At 34.4% G+C, this 24,781-nt stretch overlaps 1 protein-coding gene across 3 annotated transcripts in view; it reads left to right on the top strand.

Annotated features, from left to right (window-relative positions):
- sud1 (Prolyl 3-hydroxylase sud1) overlaps window positions 1-24,781 on the top strand; it is a 232,918-nt gene that overhangs the window by 156,523 nt on the left and 51,614 nt on the right. For all 3 annotated transcript variants that reach the window (XM_090410657.1, XM_090410658.1, XM_090410660.1), the window contains exon 10: window positions 2,733-2,846. In XM_090410657.1, the coding sequence (XP_090266783.1) occupies window positions 2,733-2,846 (114 nt within the window). The remainder of the gene's footprint in view (window positions 1-2,732; window positions 2,847-24,781) is intronic.

Raw genomic sequence — 24,781 nt, 5'->3', positions numbered from 1 at the left:
TTGAAATTGTCTTTAGTTTTAGAAAATATGCTATTTCAGTACTTCAGACTACTGTGCAATTTTGGTTCTGCTAAAAAATAAATAAATAAAAAATCTACATATTTAGTGTAATGATTGCCTTTGATTTTGTTGTTTATGTGGAATATGCAATACTTGTAGATAGGCTTATACATTGGTTACTCATAACTGTTATTTTTCAGGAAATAATAGTGTATGCTAAAATATTAGTTATAATTATAATAACTTTAATACTTTCCTATATTTCAGTAACATTAAATTGCCATCAAGTATCACAAAAACTATATGTGCACAGGCACTAACACTGGGCAAATGAGGCTGAAGAAAGGCAATCAAAGTCTGTTTCAACTCCTAAGCAGCACTCCCTAATGGGCTAGATTGGGTGGTACTGGCCGTTGGGCTGAGGATGAGTGCTTCCCAAATTTGGAGCAGTTTCATGAACTCAAATTTGTTGAGGTTTGGAAAGTTTTTCAGGGTTGAGGCAAATTCTAGGAATAGCCTCTCATATTTGTATTTGCTATGGTGTAACAGAGTGGCCTTCTTTCAGCGTATCCTGTGGTGGATGTCTAATTTTAAATTTCATATTTCGATATGAAAATTTACTAAAAAAACACAGCTTCCAAGCCCCAACTACCTCCTGATACAGTAGTAAACTTATCATCCTTCACCCTGAAGCAGTTAGTGCACTCGCACATGGCCATAACTATGCACTATCACCTAAAAAAATATTCATGCAGAAGAAATAATGATCCAAATAGAGTGAGGAATCCTCAGCCTTCCCAACTATATTGCCAACAATATCAGACTGGATGTAGCCAGTGTACTCACTCATGCTAAACCACCAAAAAGCAACCTCTCAAGAAAAGAATTTGAAGCTCCGCAAGAAATGTAGCAATTTCTGAAATATAGGAAAGTATTAGTTATTATAATTAATATTTATTATACATTATTTCCTGAAAAATAATAGAATATTCAATAATCATGACGTGTCATCTTGCTAGGCATTGATATATACATCAACTGTACAGAAACTATCTGATTTTTGTGATGCATAATACTTTAAAAATGCAAATAGAATTTTAATGACTTGATAATATAGCATTATTTTTGTTATTTTCTAATTTAACTCCTTATCTTGTTGGGCTCAAGTAGTCTGACTTTGAAAGAAATGGCAAAAATTCATCTTCGAGGAACTCACCATGAGAAGAAGAGAGAGAAATTGATTTCATGATAGTTAATTTTGTATGCATAATCTGCTCTATTTGTTAAGGTAGGTATTCTGAGGTCAATATTTATGTTTTATGGGATCTAAAACTTACATTAGGTAAGAAATCCTACTACTGTCTTGTGAGCAACTAATTCATCTCGATTGAAAAGTCCTTATAAAGATTCTTCATGTCCCTAAATGGAATATGTTGCTGAGGTTCTTACCATACTACCTTTGCTTATTTTGTTATCTATTTTTATATTTAATTTTCCATATTCACTAAATATGGCACTTAAATAATTGGAATATTTTACTTGTATACTAAAGTTCTTCATAATTGCTGATTTTCTTATCATTTGTTGTGGTAGTCATTTAGTTTAATTAAAAAAAGTCCTGAATAACTTACTTGGGAGCTTTATTTTACAGATTTACTTGGATTATCTGCTACAAGTTGATAACACTATGCTCCCAGATATGAACCTAATTTGTTTTCTTTATTCAAACTCATTTTTTTCAATATTGTGCCTACATTACACACATCAAAATGATTGTTTTTTAGATGAAAGGTTGAAGTTTGGATATTGGGATGCAGATTTTGAGAGACTGGTTCACTTAATGTTGGTTTGTTGAAGTTAAGTGATGTCTCTCGAAATCTGCATCCCAATATTCAAACTCTAACCTGTTTCCTAAAAATCATCATTTTGGTGTGTTATTTGCATTTTTAAATATTACCTAATCTGACATTGGAACAGCTTGAAAAAAAACGGAATCATTCTGCCATTCATTATTTAGCTATTAATAATCTGAATATTAAATCTCACTGATATTTGGTCAAGTCCAAAATTTGGTTGTTTCCATTATCTGAATATCAAACTAACACTGATGAAGTCTGAAAAGCAATTGTTCTGATGTCTGTTAGTTTTACCCATTATCTAAACAGTGAATTCCTATCTAACATTTAGAAAATTCTAAAAAAATTGATATTATAATATTGGTTATTTGCAATTTACAATTTTTCCTGTTACTGAACATCAAATCCCTACTTAACATTAAGAAAAATCTAAAACATATCTGTCTGTTATTTGCACTTGTTATCTGAACATCCAGTACCTGTTTAACATTAAGAAAAAATCTAAAAAAAAAAAAAAAAAAGATTATTCCAATCCTCTATATTTATTTCCTACCTAACATTTAGAAAATTCCAAAACAGTGGTGACGTGATAATCTGTTATTTGCAGTTTTACTTGCTACTGAACATCAAATTCATACCTAACATCAGGAAAGTCTGGAAAAAAAAAAAGATTATTCCAATCTATATCTATTCTTTATCAAGTTTTGTTTGTTATCTGAATATAACTCCCCATTCTAAATTTCTAAATATTCTGCATAATTTCTCCTTCCCTTCACAGAACTGGAATTCAGATGTCATATAACTCACTATATTATTATTGACTTTTGCAATATTTTCATAATTTTATATTCATTCAGTTATTTTCTTATTTTAAAGGAAAATGTGATAAGATCGTGGATAAATCCAATATATTTGGAGCCTGAGGTTCAGATTCAGATTCAACAAAAATTTCAGGCTGATTGTGAGATAGAACTTCAAGGATTTTTTCAGGTAATTTAATTATTGATTTGTATGCTGCAACTATGTATTCTCTAACCTAGAGTTCTTACCAGATTTTCACAAGTTTAAACTTAAACAAATGCATATTATCAGATATTTCTCAACACAAAACATATTATTTTGCTTTTACTACACATTGGACTGAACAATTTACTAGAATGCTACAGGTAGATTGAAACTTGGCCAGTCTTTCTGTGTACTTGTGAATGATGTATTGAAAGGACTGCAAAGAGGAAAGGTATTTTAAGATATTTTAGTTTACTTGTTGATAAGGTGCAGATCAAGCTAAACTCAAAATGTGGTTTGGTTTTAAAATAAGATTTATGTTCAAACCACAGAGAATGGAAAAATATATTAATATTAAGATTTGTGTCAAAAGCTGCAAAAGTTCTTCTGAAACACACAAATGTTACAAACATCCTACTGGATGTAATTCTTTTCTTAGTATAGATATGTTGATGGTTGTAAACAGGAGCATTTTAAACAGGAAAGAGAGGATGTAGAGGAAGACAGTCTTTAAAGTGGTGTCCAAAAACAGCCTACAGCTCAAAGTAGCAAAGTGTGCAGTATACTAGCATATGATTGCTGAATAATACTACTGAGAATATCATTAAGTTAAATGTGAATAAGAAAACAACAAGGTGCATTATTACCACAGACTTTCATGAAGCATTTGCATGAATTTTGTTACACACCGTTTTGGCGAGGAAAAACTCTGCCTTCTTTTTTCGAGTTACTTCCTGAGGAATTTTTTCCTCCCTCCCAATAATCTCCAGTATATTTTGCTGCCCTAATGATTTATCTTCTGTATCCTTTCTGAAGCTGATTTTTCAAAAAAGCTGAACTTTTTTTCCTCTATATTCACTAAGGACATATCTTCTTTTGACTTGCTTGTTATGAACTTTGGTTATGATTTCAGTCTCTTTAACTTATTTAATCCACCAGTTAGTCAGATTTTTTGCCCTTGCAAACAACTTCGCTCCCATGCAAGCCTGCCTGGCTAGAAAAATCAATGTTTTCTTCAGATTTTTGCCAATGGGTTACTGAGGTTTGGTTCTGGTTTTCAAATGCTTTAATTTTTCTGTATTTGTTTTTTCATTTTTTAGTAATTTATTTCCAAATTGTCTCTGCTATTTGCCTCCAAAAGCAACTTTCATTCTTTTAATAACATTGGTACATATATTTCTTTTTAGCATGCTATTCATTTGCCAAACTGGTTAGACAAGTCGATAGCATACCCATTTGCCAGTCAACAGGTTATGGGTTTGAATCCCACCTTGGGCATGGATGTTTTGTAAAAGCCTGCTCTGGATGGCTTTTTTATGTATATTTTTTATTATTGTTATTAATAATATTATTATTATTAAAAACTGAACATATTACAAATTTTTTGTATACTCTTATATCCTGCACCAATTTGAAGATATCATTTTCAATAATAGTAGTCAGTAAAACTCTTTATGTATTTCTCTTATTATTCCATGTGAATTTTTGAATGTTAGGTTGGAATATGATGAAAACTAGCAGGTACTTATCATTATTAGCTTTGCTGTTTTCTGCTCAATTTTTTCAAATTGTCATTATTATTATTATTATTTATATTGATTCATAGATCAAAGACCCTATAAGCACATCAGTGCTGTGTGTGAGATGCAGTGAGGGGATGAGTTGATACAAATTTGTTGACATTTTCTTGAAGAATTGCAGATTGTAATTGTTGGGAATACTTCAGGGAGGCTGTTGCAGAGGACAGATGTAGATGGAATAAAAAAGGAAGAGGAGAGCAGGATTGGTGTCTTTACACTTACAAAAAGGAATATTGGGCAGTTGCTGCTGCTTTTGTTTTAACATGTCCAACAGAAAGCAGAGGAATGATGGGTTGCCAGTTCAGTGGAGCAGTGACCATGGAGGTATCTATTCAACATATATTGTGCTGAAATAATGCATCTGTGAGATAGAAGTTGAAGTGAGTCCATAAGGGTGGGATCATGTATAAGCTGAATCGCTCTCCTTTGGTCAGAATCAAGAATTTTTAGGGATGTTTTAGATGCAACAACTCAAATACGAGCATTATTCTGAGGATGAGTAGATTTGGGATTTATATACAGTCAGTATCTGGGTGGAAGAGAAATGCCTAGTTTTTTGGATGCTGAAGAAGCATTTGATGTGATGTGTTTATGGTAGGGAGAGACCAGAGGTAAATATTAGTCCAAGCAGAGCGATCTGATCCTGTCTTTTGATTTGGGTATTTCTGAGGGTATGGGTAAGTGAGCTGCAATCTCTTTTGCAAGATTAAAGACAAGTATTGCATTTTAGTAGCATTGAAGGTGATCAGATTGTCTTTGCTCCATTGAAGGATGTTATGTAGATCAATGATTAAGGCGTCTCTTGAAGATGTTCCTGAAGCTTGGGAAGTCCTTGCATTTTGTCAAATGAATAGGACAAATGGCAAGACATATCATCAGCAAAGCTGTGAATAGGATTAGTGGTGATTGAGAGTAGGTCATTTATGTATAGGAGAAAGTGGGTAGGTGATATAGAACAGAGTCCTGAAGCACGAAGAGAGGGAATCATCCATCATGACTTGTATAAATGACCAGAGAGAAAGCTGGATACCTAGTTACAGTGGTGGTAAGTAGACTGATGAATGGCAATTTGCTATGAAACTTTTGACACGTTTCTTTTCCACAATTGCCTCTTCAATTTCTTCTGGTGTCCACCATAGTTCTGATTTTGCTATCCTTGCATGCTTTCCTTGCTGAATCAATTAGTGCTTTCTTCAGTTTGCCACTGAATCTCCAAGGTTTGATTCTTGTCTTCAAAACTCTTTCCTTTTTTCTTGAATAATATTTGTATATTTCAGCCTGCATTTAACCTCTGAGATGCTGTTCGACTGTGATTCTTTTTAAAACTTTCTTACACGCTTTTCTTTTAAATATAATAATTTTTATCCTGCTCAAAACTAAATGGTGATCACTTCCTATTTCAAATTCCCTCTATATTAATTCCTGAGCCAGATTGAAGTTATTGCTATCAGCAATAACATAGCCAATGAGATTTCTTATTTCTTGTAACTTCTCTCCACATGAGTTTATGCACATCTAAATGTTGAATCTTGGTTTAGTAATGACTAGTTCATGTGCCGACCAAAAATATGGCATGCATTATTATTATTATTAGCTTTGCCTTTTTCTGTTTCTTCAAATTTTCTTAAAATATTTCTCTATATCTGAAATTCATTTCTTTCCGTGCTGTGTAGATCTCTAACAAGGAACAGCCTTTGCATTTTCTTTAATGCAGCTGCCCTCTCTAATGACTTGAAAAATTCTTCTACTTCTTCTTTAGGAATACCTTTTGCAGGAATATAGGCAGAGATAAGTTTCATTTTGCAGTTCTCTACTTTGAAATTTGTCTACGTTACTCTACTTGCAATTGCTTGTCAGTTGAAAAGTTCATCTTTTTTAGGTATTGAATGCTATTGCTGCCTGTACTCCACTGTTGCCTGAATATAACATTCTGTATTTAGTAGGATCTCACTTGTTTCAGTGTTCTTTTCATGACATCATTTCTATGCATATGGTACTTTCTCTATTGCTTCTGCCAGTTCGACTTCTTTTTCATTGATACTTCTTACACTGATGGTGCCTATCTTCAGTTATGCCAACATTGAGTGTGTGTTTCTTCCAATAGTGATTTTTCACTGTTTGCCCTCATTCCCTGAAGAAAATAGTAAGTTCTTGTTTAACTTGATGACATCTCAGCCAGCATAAAATTTTATCATGCTGTACCATCATGTATCTTCATTATTTCAACATACACTACGTTTTCTGTCACTGCAGTGTTGCTGTCAATACGAGGTCAGGACCCCTTTTACTGTTGTTATAGCCGTTACCCTTCTGTAGGCTCTCCACTAAGTTTTGATAAACTGCTGCTGGAATTATTTCCATTCCTTCTGTAGTATGGCGAAAAGCTGATGAATGTTAGTTGGATGAGTAGTTATGGCTCCAGCTCATCCCAATGATGCTCAGTAGGGTTGAGGTCAGACCTTTGGGTGGGCCAGTTTAGTTCTTCCACCTCTGTGTCTTCATACCACAGACCTAGGGCCCTTGCTTTGTGAAAAGATTCATTATTGTGCTGATACAGGAAAGGGACTATTCCAAATGGCCTGCCACAGTGTGTGGGAAAAATGGAATTGTCTAAAATGTCGTGGTAGGCATTAGTGTTTAACGATCCGGACACAAAAACTAATGGGCTTAGTCCAAATCAAGAAAAACAGTCCCAGACTATTATGATACCGCCTCCAAATTTCATGGTCGATACAAGACATTCCTGTAAGTATTGTTCACTAGGTATCCACTAAGTCCAGACACATCCATTGGATTGCCAGATCATGTACCACCACTCATTGCTCCACTGGATTCTCTTCCATTGATCCACAGTCCAGTGACAGTGCTGTTTGCATCATTCCAGATGACACCTTGTTTGTGAGTTGCGACATGTCCATGAAACCCAAAGGCAAACACCTTTTGGTGGATAGTACTGTCACTGGCATCCTTGGAGCTCATGCAGAAGTCATTTGCAATGGTTTCTAAGGCTAACTGATGATTTACTGTGACAATATGCTTGAGAGTTTGCCATTCTCAATTTGTCAGTTTCTTTGGCCTACCAGTTTCGAGGGAGGGGTTTGGTGGTTCCATGTTTCCACTTCATGATAACCTTGCTGACAGTAGATCGGGCATGTACAATGTGGCAGAAATCTTTTGGACCAAATGACTGAAATTGTGACTCTGACTATCATACCATGTTCAAACAGACTCACCTCTTTTTGTCTACTCATCCTGATTGCAAAGAATGTCTACACTGCAAATGCCCACATGCCTGTGCTTATATAGCATTGTGTATGTGTATCTGCATCATATGGGCGAGGCAACATAGAGCTATGGGTATTTGTGGACACTTTTAGCAACATAGTGTAGTAAGACTATATATTCATCTAAATATTTCTGTAAATAAACTTTCATTATTCTTGATTCAACTGAGCCATGTTTTAATTTTTTTAATTACCCATATAATTAAATTCTTGATGTAAATGAAAGAGAAATATAAAAATTTTATTGTATTATAAAATCATGTGAATACTTCTCCATTTGCTCATTTAAAGATGAACTTTAAGTAGGAAGATATTTCTGTGTATTCCTTTTTTTTATCTGTTTTCAATTATAAAAAAGTGAATATTCAAACTTAAAAGAAATACAGTAGATGCTGCTTATTATGATCACTTTGGGACAGTTGCTTTTCGATAACAATAACCGGCTGATAACATTAAGCAAAGGATATAAAAAATTGCATCATTTATTTCAATTTATTGTTATGAACATAATTTAATTTATTGTTATAAACAACTTTTTAATAAGCAACAATATAAAATTTATTTTATGTTGTTGCCTATTATCAACACTAGATAAAAACTTATCTAGTGTTGTCTGTCGTGTCTTTGAATATAGTAGTTCATGAATAAATTGCTCATACTCGTAATGCTTTTTGAAGTTTGTTGCTCTATGTTGCACACCACAACGAAGTATTCATAGGGCTTCTTGCATCTGGGAATTGGTTGGAGAACTTTCTAAAATTTGTTCTTCTATACTTGTATTAGGTTCACTTTCTTCTATTAATTTAAAGTTCTCATCGGAAGCAGCTTGACATATTTCCGACACTATCATTGTAGCCATCACTTCAACGTTGTTATCAATATCCAACCAATTTTCAAATTCTTCTTTTGACATTCCGTCTGGAGTTTTATCAAAAATTTCATTTGTAAGATATTCAAATTCTTTGGAAGGAGTTACAGAGTTTATCTTAAAAAATTCCCTTTTTGGAAGCAGTTTTCGATAGTCTTCTCCTCTGAGATTTGCTTCCATGACATTGCTACTAAATGCAGTACATCAAGAAGGGAAATATTTTTTTGCAATTGCACTTGCATCAGATTGGTCTTTTATATAATTCTTTCCTACAATAATAAACTTCAAAAGCTGGTATGATGCCTTGGCTACATGGTTAAATTAATGATATAGTGTTTGAAGGCAAGAAAATTACTTTGATGTTCTTTAACGATAAACTGTTTGTGTGTGCAGTGCAGTTGTCTACTAACAAGACACTTTTTTTGCTTTAATTTAAGATCCCACTTAACTAACCAATTGTTGAAAATGTCATTAATCATCCAAGCATTTGCACTAGAACAGTAGTCAACAGGCAAACTTTTGACACCTTTAAAACACTGAGGATTTTTACTTTTTTTAATCACTATGAGCTCTCGTTTCTCACCTTTCATACTAGCACAACAAAGAACTGTCACTCATTCTTTTGAAGATTTAAATCTTAGTACTTTCATTTTTAAACAAATAAGTGTGCTCAGGCAGTTCACGAAAATAGAGTCCTATTTAGTCTACATTCTAAATATCCTCGGGAGAATATCATCATCTGAAAATCTGATGAAACAAATCTGAAAACAAACCCCAACTCAACATCACCAGAGTTAAAGATCGGTACTATCAATGTAAGAAGCCTGAATGGCAAAGAAATGGAGCTAGCTGAGGAATTAGATAAGTACCAGATCGACATAATAGGGGTGACTGAAACAAAAAAGACCAAAACTGGTGAGATCTTTCTGAGCAATAAATACAAAATGTTATATTCAGGCAATGACAACCAAGGAAAAGAAGGAGTAGCCATAGTATTCAACACAAAATACGAGGCTAATCTTCTTGAATGGCAGTCAGTCTCAAGTAGAGTAATGTGGGCAAATATGAGAATGGGGAACTGGACAATGAGACTTATTTGTGCCTATGGTCCCACAGAAGGTTCTACTAAGGTAGAAGTGGAGGAATTTTTTGAGGCTTTAGAAAAAGCAACTGACACAATGAAAAAGGAAAAGTTGGTCCCTGTTGGGGATCTAAATAGTAGAGTAGGAAATGATTGTGAGACATACAAAAATATTTTGGGAAAATTTGGAGAAAAGAGCAAAGCTAATAATAATGGCAAATATCTGTTGGATTTCTGCTCAGGACATGGACTGGTTATTACTAACACCATGTTCCAACATAAAAATGTGCACAAATTCACATGGAGAGAAGAGGCTAGGAATAAGAAAAGTCTCATTGACTATGTTATTGTTGATAGTGATGTTTTCTCCCTGGTGCAGGACACCAGAGTGTACAGAGGATTTGAAATTGAAAGTGATCACTATTTAGTCTTGAGCAGGATAAAATTGAATTTCATATTGAAAAGAATAACATGTAAGAAAGTTTTAAAGCGAATAAAAGTTGAGCAGCTCTCAGATGTGAACTGTAGACTAAAATACAGAAATATTATTGAAAAGAAAATGAAAGAGTTTGAGAACAGGAATCAAGCCTTGGAGATTCAGTGGCAAACTCTGAAGGAAACATTGATTGATTCTGCCAGAGAGGCATGTGGTGAGGTTGTGTGCAAGGATAAAAAAATCAGAACTCCCTGGTGGACACAGGAAGTTAAAGAGGCAGTGAAGGAAAAGAAGAAAGCATATCAAAAGTTCCTAGCAAATAAGTCAGCTTTTACTCTTACAGAATACAGAGACAAATGTAAGAAAGCTAAACAGTGTGTAAAACTAGCTAAACAAAAGTCATGGGAGGACTTTGGCAAGAATATAGAAAATAAATATCAAGAAGGTGGCAAAATATTCTGGAGGTTGTTGAAGAAGCTTAGGAATGGAGGAAAGAGTGCTGTAAAAGGAATTAGAGATGATAAAGGTGAAATGAAAACAGGAGAAAAAGATATCCTTGAAGTATGGAGTAATTACTTTGAAAAACTGCTAAATGAAACAAGTAGTGATGACAGCACAGTGATAAAAAACACTGACCAGGCATGCAGTCAGGAATACATATCCATACTTGAAGTAGAAAAAGCCATCAAAGGCTTGAAATGTGGAAAGGCAGCAGGAGTAGATGATATTCGACCAGAAATGCTGAAGTATGGTGGTATAAGAGTCTTACAGTGGCTGCACTGCATAGTTCAGAAAGCCTGGACAGAGGGACGAATTCCCGATGATTGGAGTAGAGCTCTCATAGTACCCATGTATAAAAAGGGAAATAAAACTGAATGTGAGAATTACAGAGGTATTTCCCTACTGAGTGTTCCTGGCAAGATCTATGCAAGTATACTTGAGAAACGGTTGAGAAGAATTGTGGAAGAAAAGCTTGGTGAAGAACAAGCTGGATTCAGGCCAAATAGAGGCTGTCAGGATCAGATCTTCACTTTACGACAAATAGTCGAGAAAGCATGGGAATATAACAAAGATCTGTATTTAAGTTTTGTCGATTTGGAAAAGGCATATGACAAGGTGCCAAGAGAGAAGCTATTCAATACGCTGCAGTTATATGGTGTCAATGGGGCATTATATCAAGCAATACTTAGTCTTTATTTGAGTTGTGAGTCAGCAGTTAGAATTGAAGGAAGTACAGGAAGATGGTTTAATGTTAAATCTGGTGTGAGACAAGGATGTACATTATCCCCTCTGTTATTCATTATGTATATGGATCACATTATGAAGGAATGTGGTATTAAACCTGATATCAAAATTGGAGATGTTAATGTCAGCTCTTTGCTTTATGCGGATGATGTTATACTTCTAAATAAATCCGCTACAAGTGTGCAAGATTCTCTGACTAAATTGAATAACTGTTGTAATAGATATGGTATGAAGGTCTGCAATAAAAAGACAAAGACAATGAAAATAGGCAGAATCATTGAAAATGTCAACTGTGTTGTGAATGGAGAACCGGTGGAACAAGTAAAACATTTCAGCTACTTAGGCACAATTTTTACTGAAGATGGTAAACTAAATATAGAAATAGACAACAGAATCAGCAAAGCTGGTATGGTGGGAAGTCAATTGAATAAATTCATATGGAATAAGAAAGAAATTAGTCGGAACACTAAATTAGCTGTATACAAGACTGTGTTCAAACCGATTTTAACTTATGGATCTGAGAGCTGGGTCAGAAGTAAAACACTTGACCAAAGACTAGAGACCGCAGATATGAGAGTCCTGAGAAAGATTAGAGGCGTGAACAGATGGCATCAATGGCAATATCATATTAAAAATGAGGATATTAGGAAAGAACTTGACATTGTCAGCATCCAGGAATGCGTTAGCAGAGCTAATCTCAGATGGTATGGTCACTTAAATAGAATGGGAGAGGAAAGATTAGCAAAACAAGTGTTCTCTGCCAGGTTGGCAGGAAAACGACCCAGAGGAAGACCAAGATATAGGTGGATTGATACGGTACAAAGTGCCTTAGACGATAGAAATATAAGATCTGATAATGTTGGAGTCTTGACAAGTAACAGACTGATTTGGAGGAAAATTGTAGATAGGAAGTTAGTGATGATGTAATTTTTTCATGTAGTACTATCGTATTCTGTACACCCCTTGAGGGTACATGGCAGGAATTTGATGATGATGATGATGAATATCATCATCATCAAATTCCTGCCATATACCCTCAAGGGGGCTGTACAGAATACGATAGTACTACATGAAAAATTTACAACATTACTAACTTCCTATCTACAATTTTCCTCCAAATCAGTCTGTTACTTGCGAAGACTCCAACATTATCAGATCTTATATTTCTGTTCTCTAAGGCACTTTGTACAGTATCAATCCACCTATATCTTAGTCTTCCTCAGGGTTGTTTTCCTGCGAACCTTGCAGAGAACATTTGTTTTGCTAATCTTTCCTCTCTCATTCTATTTAAGTGACTATACCGCCTGAGATTAGCTCTGCTAATGCATTCTTGGATGCTCACAATGTCAAGTTCTTTCCTAATATCCTCGTTTTTAATATGATATTGCCATTGAAGCCATCTGTTCACGCCTCTAATCTTTCTCAGGACTCTCATATCTGTGGTCTCTAGTCTTTGGTCAAGTGTTTTACGTCTGACCCAGCTCTCAGATCCATAAGTTAAGACTGGTTTGAACACTGTCTAGTATACAGCAAATTTAGTGTTCCGACTAATTTCTCTTTTATTCCATATGAATTTATTCAATTGACTTCCTACCATACCAGCTCTGTTGATTCTGTTGTCTATTTCCATATTTAATTTACCATCTTCACTAAAAATCGTGCCTAAGTAGCTGAAATGTTTTAATTCTTCCACAGGTTCTCCATTCACAACACAGTTGACATTTTCAATGATTCTACCTATTTTCATTGTCTTTGTCTTTTTATTGCTGACCTTCATACCATATTTATTACAACAGTTATTCAATTCAGTGAATCTTGCAGACTAGTAGTGGATTTATTTAGAAGTATAACATCGTCTGCATAAAGCAAAGAGCTGACATTAACATCTCCAATTTTGATATCATGTTTAATACCACTTTCCTTCATAATGTGATCCATATAGATAATGAATAACAGAGGGGATAATGTACATCCTTGTTTCACTCCAGATTTATGATTAAACCATCTTCCTGTACTTCCTTCAATTCTAACTGCTGACTTACAACTCAAATAAAGACTAAGTATTGCTTGATATAATGATCCATTGAAACCATACAACTGTAGCGTTTTGAATAGCTTCTTTCTTGGCACCTTGTCATATGCTTTTTCCAGATCTACAAAACTTAAAATACAGATCTTTGTTATATTCCCATGACTTTTCAACTATTTGTCGTAAAGTGATATCTGATCCTGACAGCCTCTATTTGGCCTGAATCCAGCTTGTTCCTCACCAAGCTTCTCTTCCACAATCCTTCTCAAGTATACTGGCATAAATCTTACGAGGAACAGTCTGTAGAGAAATACTTCTGTAATTCTCACAATCAGTTTTATTTCCCTTTTTATATATGGGTAATATGAGAGCTCTACTCCAATCATCTGGAATTCATCCTTCTGTCCAAGCCCTCTGAACTATGCAGTGTAGCTACTGTAAAACTTTTATACCTCCATACTTGAGCATTTCTGGTCTCATATCATCTACTCCAGCTGCCTTTCTACATTTCAGACTTCTGATGGCTTTTTCTACTTCAAGCATGGATATGTATTCCTGGTTACATACCTGGTCAGTGTTTTTTTATCACTGTGCTGTCATCACTGCTAGTTTCATTTAGCAATTTTTTGAAGTAATTACTCCATACTTCAAGGATATCTTTTTCTCCAGTTTTCATGTCACCTTTATCATCTCTAATTCCTTTTACAGCACTCTTTCCTCCATTTCTGAGCTTCTTCAACAACCTCCAGAATATCTTGCCACCTTCTTGATATTTATTTTCTATGTTCTTACCAAAGTCTTCCCATGACTTCTGTTTAATTAGTTTTACACAGTGTTTAGCTTTCTTACATTTGTCTCTGTATTCTCTAAGAGCACAAGCTGACTTATTTGCCAGGAACTTTTGATATGCTTTCTTCTTTTCCTTCACTGCCTCTTTAACTTCCTGTGTCCACCAGGGAGTTCTGATTTTTCTATTCTTGCAGACAACCTCACCACATGCCTCTCTGGCAGAATCAATCAAAGTTTTCTTCAGAACTTGTCACTGAATCTCCAAGGTTTGATTCCTGTTCTCAAACTCTCATTTTTTCTTGAATAATGTTTGTGTATTTTAGTCTACAGGTTACATTTGAGAGCTGCTCAACTTTTATTTGCTTTAAAACTTTCTTACATGTTCTTCTTTTCGATATGAAATTCAATTTTATCATGCTTATGACTAAATGGTGATCACTTACAATTTCAAATCCTCTGTACACGCTAATGTCCTGCACCAGAGAGAAAACATCACTATCAACAATGATATAGTCAATGAGACTTTTCTTATTCCTAGCCTCTTCTCTCCATGTGAATTTGTGCACATTTTTATGTTGGAACATGGTGTTAGTAATAGCCAGTCCATGTCCTGAGCAGAAATCCAACAAGTATTTGCCATTATTATTAGCTTTGTTCTTTTCACAAATTTTCCGAAAATATTTTTGTATGTCTCACAATCACTTCCTACTCTGCTATTTAGATCCTCAACAAGGACCAACTTTTCCTTTTTCATTGTTTCAGTTGCTTTCTCTAAAGCATGAAAAAATTCCTCCACTTCTACCTTAGTAGAACCTTCTGTGGGACCATAGGCATGAATAAGTCTCATCGTCCAGTTCCCCATTCTCATATTTGCCCACATCACTCTACTTGAGACTGCCTGCCATTCAAGGAGATTAGCCTCGTATTTAGTGTTGAATGCTATGGCTATAATATTATTTGAGATATCCAAAATATCTTTAGTTTCTGTTTTCATTTATTTCTATAATCTCGATTGCTTTTACTGTATTCTTCATATTTAAACTTTTCAATAGCCTCTAGAACATTTTGCCATATTACTCATATTTATTAATATTTTTCCCACGGTTTTTTTTTTAGATACTTTGAGATCTTGCTTAGCTCTTAAATTTTTCTCATATGGCATCTACTGAATTACTTGCAAGGAACTTTCAGTATGCTCTGTATGGTGAATTTATGCACATCTTTATGTTGGAACATAGTGTGGTCTACTCTGTGTCATGAACAAAATCCAGAGGGTACTTACCATTATTATTAGCTTTGCCCTCTTCCAATTTTTTCAAAACATTTGTTGTAAACCGAAAATCTGATTCTTATGATTCCTATTTGACCTGAATCTGGCTTGTTCTTCTACAAATTTCTATTCCATTATTATTCTTAGTCTCTTCTCAAGTATGGTTGTGTAAATTTTGTCTGAGACATGTAGTAAGTAAATTCCTCTGTAATCTCACATTAGTTTTATTTCCTTTTTTTTTTTTTTTTTTTTTAGATGGTTACTATGAAAGCTCTACTCCAGTCATCTAGAATTCGATCTTCCTCCAGGTCTTCTGAATTATGCTGAGTAACCATATACAGGGTGTTCGGGATAAATTTGACATATTTATAATTAATTATATTTTTCCGTAAGTTACATGTATTAACACACACTTCTCTTCATTTAAAAGTTTGGACCCTTCTTCATTCATATACAAGATGTCAGAAAGGATGGATAGCTGGAACCCACCTGAATCATGGAAGAGAATAACTTGTATCATGATGATTCGTGCCCGCCATCAAAATAAGGATATTACGACTGCTGCCCAATGCTCCCTGAATACAGTAAAAACAATCAGGCATGAACTAGAGACTTGCAATGGTGACTACGAGGATGTAGCAAGAAGAAAGATCCCTAGCAGACGATCTGATTGCGTTCGTACAGCAGAATTCCTCGCAAATCTGCAGGAACAGGTGTTGAAGAACCCTGGCATTGGAATTCGGGCTTTGTTCGTGGAGTTGCTAACTGTAGTCAAGCCCTGGATAACAAGGGTAGCCAATGGTAGGCCGTATGTATGGCAGCAGGATTCGGCCCCTTGCCACACCTCTGGGAAAAGTCAAAAATGGTTGTCTGAAAATTTCTACGACTTCACCAGTCCAAATGTTTGGCCTCCAAACTCCCCAGACCTTAACCCCATGGATTATTTTGTATGGGACGCAGTTGAAAAAGACACCAATCGCACTTCCAGTAATACAAAAGCCCAGTTAATGGATAAAATTAAAACAGTTTTTGCGGCCCTTCCCAGGGAGACTGTAGCATCAGCTTGTTCGAGGTTCCGAAGCAGAATTGAAGCTGTGATCGATGCTAATGGTGGTTATTTTGAGTAAATCTTGTTGATAGTATTGTAATTAACTCTGCCTGTAATGTTTTTTTGTCAATTCATTAAATTTAATAGATACAAAGAAGATTTTCTTTTTCCTTACGAAACTGTCAAATTTATCCCGAACACCCTGTATGAGCATTTCTGATTGAATCTTATCTGCTCCAGCTGCCTTTGCACATTTTAGGTTTCTGATGACATTTTCTACTCTAAGTATTGATATGTACTCCTGATGGAATTCTCTTGAATATTTTTACTCCTATTCTGTTACTTCTTGTTTCAGTTAGCAATATTTCAAATTAATTGCTCCTCCATCCAGAATATCTTTATCTTCAGTTTTTATATCACTGTTATCATTTTTGATCTCTTTTACTAGTAGTACTCTATTCTCTGTTTTGAAGCTTCTTCAACAACTTCTAGAATATTTCACCACCTTCATAATGTGTATCTTTCATATTCTTATTAGTATTCCCATGTTATTTGTTTTGTTACGTTCACCCATAGAAAAGTATAAGAGAGTTAAGCTATACAGTCTCTCATGGCATCTGCTACTTGTTAGGAATGTTTGATATGTTTCTTCTTTTCCACAACTGCACCTTTAACTGCTTGTGTCCACAATGGAGTTTCTGATTTTTCTATCCTTGCAAACAATTATCACATGTCTTCCGGCTGAATCAGTTATTGCTTTCTTCAGTTTGCTACTGAGACTCCAGATGTTGGTCCTTATATTCGAACACTTCCATTTTTTATAATACATTTTTTCTCTGAAAGCTGCTCGACTAATTCTCTTTGAAATTTTCTTATATATTTTTCTTTTTGATGTGATATTTATGATGTTACACTATGATGTACACATTGATGTATATTTATGATGTATGCACTGATGTCTGAAACCTAAGGAGGAACACTATTTCTGAAGATTACAACTGCAAATTCGGAGAAATCAGCTTGTGGGCATTTGTATAACTGTTGATTTTGAGTAGAAAGCGTGTACACCTTCAAAATTTTGAATCGGATGAAAAGGATACCTCTCAACAGGATAAAAAGGCAAAAGACTGTGCTAAGTGAATTGTGCTTGAAGGAAGCTCAAAAGAGCTTCCTTCAAACACAATTCATGTTTTAGGAAGGATTGACAGAATAGGAAGGGGGGGGGCATGCGGCTAATGATATCAGATGACTTGAATACAGTGTTGAGACCAATGATTATAGCACTAGTAACAGTATTTAACGTGTCAGCAAGTTTGAAGCCATCTGGTGTGTTTCATAATGGGAGTAATCATAATGGGAGACTTTAATTTTTCAAACGTTAATTGGGTAGCAGTAAATTCTCATGAGAAGAATGAAGCTGAAGTTATTGAGCTGTTGCGAAACAACTTTCTCAAGTAGCATGTGACAGAAGGAACTCAAGGTCAAAGAGTGTTAGATTTGATTATAGTGGTAGAATGTGTTTCAGTTAAAGACATAACTATTCTGCCTCTGGTTGGTGACAGTGATTATGCATTACTCACTTCGGAAGTGGCTGAGTTTATGAACATTCCATTCAGGAAACATTACATGCTGTGGTGCAAAGACACTAAGGGTGGTGCAAAGATCAGTATCTTAGGAATAGTGATGTAGATTTTGGAAAAGTTGGTTAGGGCTTGCATTCAGAAATTGGTTGACAGCGAATCTCTACTTTTCAATGAACAGCATGGGTTTACTAAGTGAAGGTCATGTTTTAGCAACTTGCTTGCATTTTATAATAATTGGATTATATGAAAAAGCCTTTGACAAAATTAGTAGAAAAAATTGTTTAATTATTTAGTATTTATTTATATATAAAAAATTATTTATATATATATATATATATATATATATATATATATGTAGAAAGTATTTTTACCTTGGGTATAAATATGTTAAAGATACCAAGCAATTTTAAACCTGTTTTAAACAATTTTAAACAATTTTAAACCAATTTTAAACCTTTACGTTTTGGTGAAATACTTACAAGCTCTGTATTACTAAATCTTGGTATTTCTAGCCTAGCTCCCACTGACGAGACCTCAATAAAGGTCGAAACCGGTCTGGGTAGTGGCCCCTTGTCTTTAATACAAAACATCATACATCCCCTTCCTGGAGATGTGTTTTGGCATTAAGGGTAAATATTAAGATTAGTGATCGGAGCTTGTTCCACCTTTGCCACGAGTTGTCCTGGTCCTGCACTACCTGTGGGATCAGTTAGACTTGCATCAATTGCAGGCGCAAACTTGACTTTTAGTCTGTTTGCTTACTTGGGAAATGGAGTAAAAACCAGGTTTAAAATTGCTTGGTATCTTTAACATATATATATATATATATAAATAAATTATAACAATCTGGAAACAGTATAACTGTTTGGTATACAAATAACTCCACAAATGAAGACAGATACACTACTATTTGCAGATGCTTAAATGGTATTAGCTACATCAGAAGATGATTTACAAAGATTACTAAAATCATTAAATGATATCTCAAAACAATATAATATGACAGTATCTAAAGAAAAAACAAAAATAATGGCATTCAAAGAAGAAACCCAATAAGAAGTAAAATAGTGATATATAATAAAATATTAGAATAAGTAAATACTTTTAGATACTTGAGATGTGATTTATCATACAAAGAAGAAAAAGACATAGACGCCAAAATATCAAACTTTGTCAAAGTAAATGGCATAATACGTAATATATTTAAGCCATCCCTAGTACAAAAACACACTAGAATCAGACTGTATAATGTCTTGTCAAAACCATCTCTACTATATGGAAGCAAAACATGGACCATAAAAAGGAAAGATGAAAAACAAATTCAAACAGCAGAAATTAAGTTTCTTAGAAAAATAGCTGGATATACTAAGTGGGACCATAAAACAAATGAATTTTACAATATCTGAATATAAAACCAATTAACTACTACATAAGATAGTATAAACAAAAATGTATAGAACATCTAAATCAAATGGACAACAGCAGACTGCCAAAAATATTATACAGATACAAAATAAGTGGAAAAAGAAAAATCGGAAAACCAAGAAAGAGATGGCATGAGACCGGAACAGGCCACCTGGCCTAAAATCCATGTTAGGAAGAAGGATTATAAAATATTAGCATAAATAAGAGGATGACTGACTGACAGACAGATATCAAAAAGTGGTATACGGGGGATGTGAGTCTGCAAGATTTAAGATTCCGAGTATTTTTTGGTTCACTGTCATTCAATCTGTACATTAATGACATTGGGAAGGATTTGTCAGGTGACATACAGCTATTTGCTGATGATGTAAAGATAGGTAGGGTAATCAGGAATGCAGCTAATTTGTAGTACTTGCAAAATTATTTGAATAGACTGGAATCGTGACCATGGGAAAATGAATGTCAGTTCAACATTAGTGTAAAGTCATGCAGTTTGGCATGATTAGCTATCCAATATTGTATTATATTGTGGGATTATGCTAGAAGAAAGTGATGAGGCTAGGGATCTTGGATTGTTATTAGATAGGAAGTTGAAGTTCAATGGCTGTGTAATAAAGATTGTAAATACAACTCAAAAGTTAATTGCAGTGCTGAATGCACTTTCACGTGTAAAGATAAGGATGTCATTTTTCCTCTTTACAAGGCCTTGATAAGACCTCATTTGGACTATTGTGCACAGGTCTGGTCTCCTGGTTTCCATGGTGATTCTGATACAGTGGAGAGAGTACAAAGGAGAGTGTCAAAAATGATATCAGGATTGTGGAGTACAGGTTATGAAGACAGATTGAGCATTTGTAGACTGCAGACACTAGCAAACAGGAAAAAGAGGGATGATAGGATTGAGGCTTACAAACTTCTGAATGGGTCATACAGTATTTCAGGTGATGGAATTTTTTATTTTATGGAAGGTGGGGAAAGGAGAAGAGTGCATCCCTGAAAGCTTAGAATGAATACTGCTAAGAAGGAGGTGAGAGCTAGATTTTTTTCTCATAGAGTGGTGCATGATTGAATGGATTGCCATTGGATGTTGTGTGTGCAAGCAGTATGATTGAATTCAAGAACAAGTATGATTTCTGGTGTGTGTAGTATGTGGCTTCCCTCAATGAGTCCCTGACTCCCTGGAAGTCTTTCTTAATAATATTAATAGAAAATGTATGCGTATGAAACTTGCTTATTAAACTTATAAACTCTTTAGTTGTATACGAAAATAGTTATGTAAAATAACATAAAAAAGGAAAACAACTAAACAAACTGGAACAAAGAAACTTAAGAAAACAGTGATTTGAAAATATCACTATAGCTTTATGAAATGTGTTTTGAGTGAATTAATTCTAAACAGTCGACTTTTTTTTTCTCCTTGTCTATGGATAATTTTTTTGAATAGGCTTGCTGCAGGACAAGATTGATGTTGGTTTTTCTCTTTTGGACCTCAGTTCCTTCAAATTCTGAGTCTTTGTATGAGAGTTTAAAAAAAAATGAAAATGGTTTCAACTTATTGAACCTGAGCACTTTCCTCTCAGACAGTTTTATGGAAGTAGCTGTAGTCATCTTTAGCATAAGTGGTATCCATCATTCGGCATAAGTGCTTCAGGTCCATGAAAAATCTGAATGAGCCAACTTGTTTACCTGGCATGGAGAACTGCATTTTTTAGCTGTTTGCATTATAGTGGCATACTGCTGAGGAACATACCGTTGGGCCACTTTTGAATGATTTCTTTATCTATCTCTTGATGACTGAATGTGCAGCGTCGCCCTCATGTTGAGTGTTTTTATTGCTTTTTTTTATTGTATTTATTGCTTTTATCTTAAACGTTCTTAAAGCATATAAGATTATTGCAATAATAATAATATCAATTTTAGTTTTGCCCACAGCAATTATCTTAGTAAAATGTAAATTTCAAGTTGTCATCATCAATTGAAATAGTTTTTTTTTCCAAATATTTCAATAAACATGAGCCTATTTCATGTACACTGTTGGTGCCTTCACCCCATGCGAAGAAACAATCTATATTTTGAATACCAATTTCACAAATAATAAAGTTGTAACGATTTATTTTAGATTTGTAGTAAATAATTGATAAATTTCCCATAGGGCAAGGCAAGACAGCTTAAAGAGAGAACAGTGCCAAAACAAATTTCTTATCAACATGGTTTTTTTTATCTAGTTCTTTAGCTTTATGACTCAACTTTTCCTCCTGATGTTTTTCATACTTTTTTTTTAAGTCTTCATCATCGGTACATTTTTAAATGCTTCACACAGGTTGCACAAATCTTTGTTTAGGGAAAAAAAAGGAAGTATTAAATTCCCCATTCTACTGTTTATTTTGGTTTTTGCATTCAATTACTTTATTAATTTATTTTATATCTTTATAATTCAATCAGTTCTTATTAAATTTGGTTTTTTTTCCTTTTTTTTTTTGTTTAATCTCACACTCTGCCTATCATTTATTACAAGCCATTAATCAGTATTCAAGTTTTTGATTACTGATTGAAGAGTATAACAAGAGGAAGATAGAAATAGGATTTTTTTATTATTATTATTATTATTCAGAGACAATTTCCTGAAACAAACGAGATACCAAGAACTATCATAAGAACTTTTCGGCTGAAAGTGAATCAGCTGGTCTCATGTGAAGGTCTCATGTGTGCATTCTTTTCCATCCAGCTTAATGGTCAGATTGGCCAGAGAACATGTGTAGTTATTAGACATATTATGTTGGCATCATTTCCTTAGTTGCTTAAATTCTGGTTTCCTTGCTCTAATTCTAACTAACTAACTAACTGACTGACTTACTTAAAACAACAATGCCTATAAATGCTCTTGGGTTACAGGTGTTAAGGACTAATGCGCATTTTAATACCATTAAAAGTTGGGGGGGGGGACACTAATTGCATTACAAGTATTGTACTTGATTTTGCTTGATTTGTACCATTGAACAGGTTAAGAAAAGAAATTTAAATGAAGATTAAGAAAAGATTTAAGAAATACTTCATTTATTGAAGCTTCACATACTATAGCTCATTGTATAACACATCACCTGATTAATTGAAATTAATCTTCTGTACTAGCTATTGCAGAAATGGACACTGAAGTTAGTACAGGAGAAAAGAATGTTGAAGATAAGAAGGGATACATTAGAACAAATAGAAGAGCAATATAGAAGAAAGTGTAATGAGGTGAAAAAGGCAGTCAGAATGGATAAGATGAAATGGTTAGAAGCCCAATGCAACAATATAGAACAGTACTATGGAGAGCATAAAACAAGGGAGGTATACAAAATGATCAGAACCATTAATAGAAAGTGGCAACCAAAACAGACCACAATTAAAGATGAAAAAGGCAAAGTATTGATGAATAAAGAAAAAATTGTACAGCGGTGGACAAGATACTGTAGTGAGTTATATGAAGAAAAACTAGATTCAGATAGCATTGGGAAACTCACTGAAGAATTGAAGCAGATATCACCACCAGGTAATGGGCATGATATGGACATTTTAAGAGGAGAGGTAGAAAAAGCAATAGGATGGCTAAAACACAACAAGAGTCCTGGTAACAATAACATTACTGGAGAAATGATTAAATATGGTGGTGAAAGTATGGTTACAGAAATGCACCAACTATGTAATATGGTATGGAAAGAAGGAAAAATGTCAGAGGAGTGGGTGAAATCAATATTAGTAACATTATACAAGAAAGGAAATAAGCTAGAATGTAAAAATTATAGCTCAATTGCCTTGATAAGTCACCTTGGTAAAGTGATGATGATCATATTGATAGAAAGATTGAGAACACAATTGGAAGCATACCTTGCAGACGAGCAAGCAGGATTTAGGAAGGATAGAACTACAATTCAACAAATTTTGACAATGAGGTTAATAGCAGAGAAAGCTAGGAGAAAAAACAAAAACATATATACTTGCTTTGTTGATTTTCAGAAAATATTGACCAGAAAGTGACATTAGCCATTCTGAAATCCTATGGAATTGATAAAAAAACTAATAACTATATTAAAAGATGTTTATCAGAATGCAGTTGCAGCAGTTAGAATAGGTGATGATTTGGGGAAATGGTTTAAAACAAGCAGAGGTACTAGACAGGGAGACCCAGTATCACCAAGCATTTTCATCGCACATTTAGAAAGAGCAATGGATAAAATGAAAGAAGATGCCAAAGGAATATCTGTACACGGAATGAGAATTAACACTCTGAGATTTGCAGATGACATTGTTATTATTGAAGAAGATGAAAGAGAACTACAAAAAACACTGAAACTGTTAAATGAGGAAGGGAAGAGATTTGGACTTATGAACTTGGAAAAAACAAAGACAGTGATATTTGGTGAGAAGAACATGAAACAAAAGATACAAGTGGATGGAACTGATATAGAAAATGTAGAATTTGAACAATTCACATATTTGGGAAGTAAACTGCCATATGACTTGGACTGTAAAAAAGAAATAAAGATTAGGATTGCAAAGGGAAGAACAAATCTGAAGGATAACATCTGGAAAAGTAAAGTGATCAGCCTGCAAACAAAACTAAGAGTACTGGAAACATGCATCTTTAACGGTGTACTGTATGCATCTGAAATGTGGGTAATAAATAAGGAATCAAGAAAAAGAATTTTGGCATTTGAAAGAACTTGTTACAGGAAGATTCTAAGAATAGGATGGGTACAGAAAATCACCAGTGAAGAGCTCTATCAGAAGATACAACCAAAACAGAATCTAATGCAGAAGATTATAAAACGGAAGCTGCAGTTATTTGGACACATCTGTAAAATGGGTGAGGGCCGGAAGATAAAGACATTTATGTTTGGTATTTTGGATGGTTTAAACAGAAGAGGTAGACCATACAGAGAATGGATAGACGATATAAAAGACTGGTGTGGAATGGGTGTACAAAAACTGCGACACTGTGCACTGGACAAAGAAAGGTGAAAGAAGATAGTGAAGCAGACATTGGACATCAACGGGCAGTGAGCCCATGGTTCGTGACGATGATGATGATGACTAGTTATTGCACTTGCTCTGACCATGCTGTGTTATATTAGCTTTAATAAAAAATAATTCATTTAATTCCTTTTCATTTCCCAATAGGAGTAGGCATTAGCTTTTCTCACCAATGCTGACATTAAGTGCATTTTTACAGTTAGCTAGATAGGAGATGATATTGCTTTGATTCTAGTCAACACTTTTCTTGGTGACTAATATGAAAACAT

The sequence above is a fragment of the Typopeltis vanoorti genome, chromosome 20, assembly GCF_054136105.1.
Source record: "Typopeltis vanoorti isolate ZY-2024b chromosome 20, IOZ_Tvanoo_1.0, whole genome shotgun sequence".
Taxonomy (NCBI): Eukaryota; Metazoa; Arthropoda; class Arachnida; order Uropygi; family Thelyphonidae; genus Typopeltis; species Typopeltis vanoorti.
Note: the sequence above shows the minus strand (reverse complement) of the source record. Positions and strands in the feature narration are given on the sequence as shown.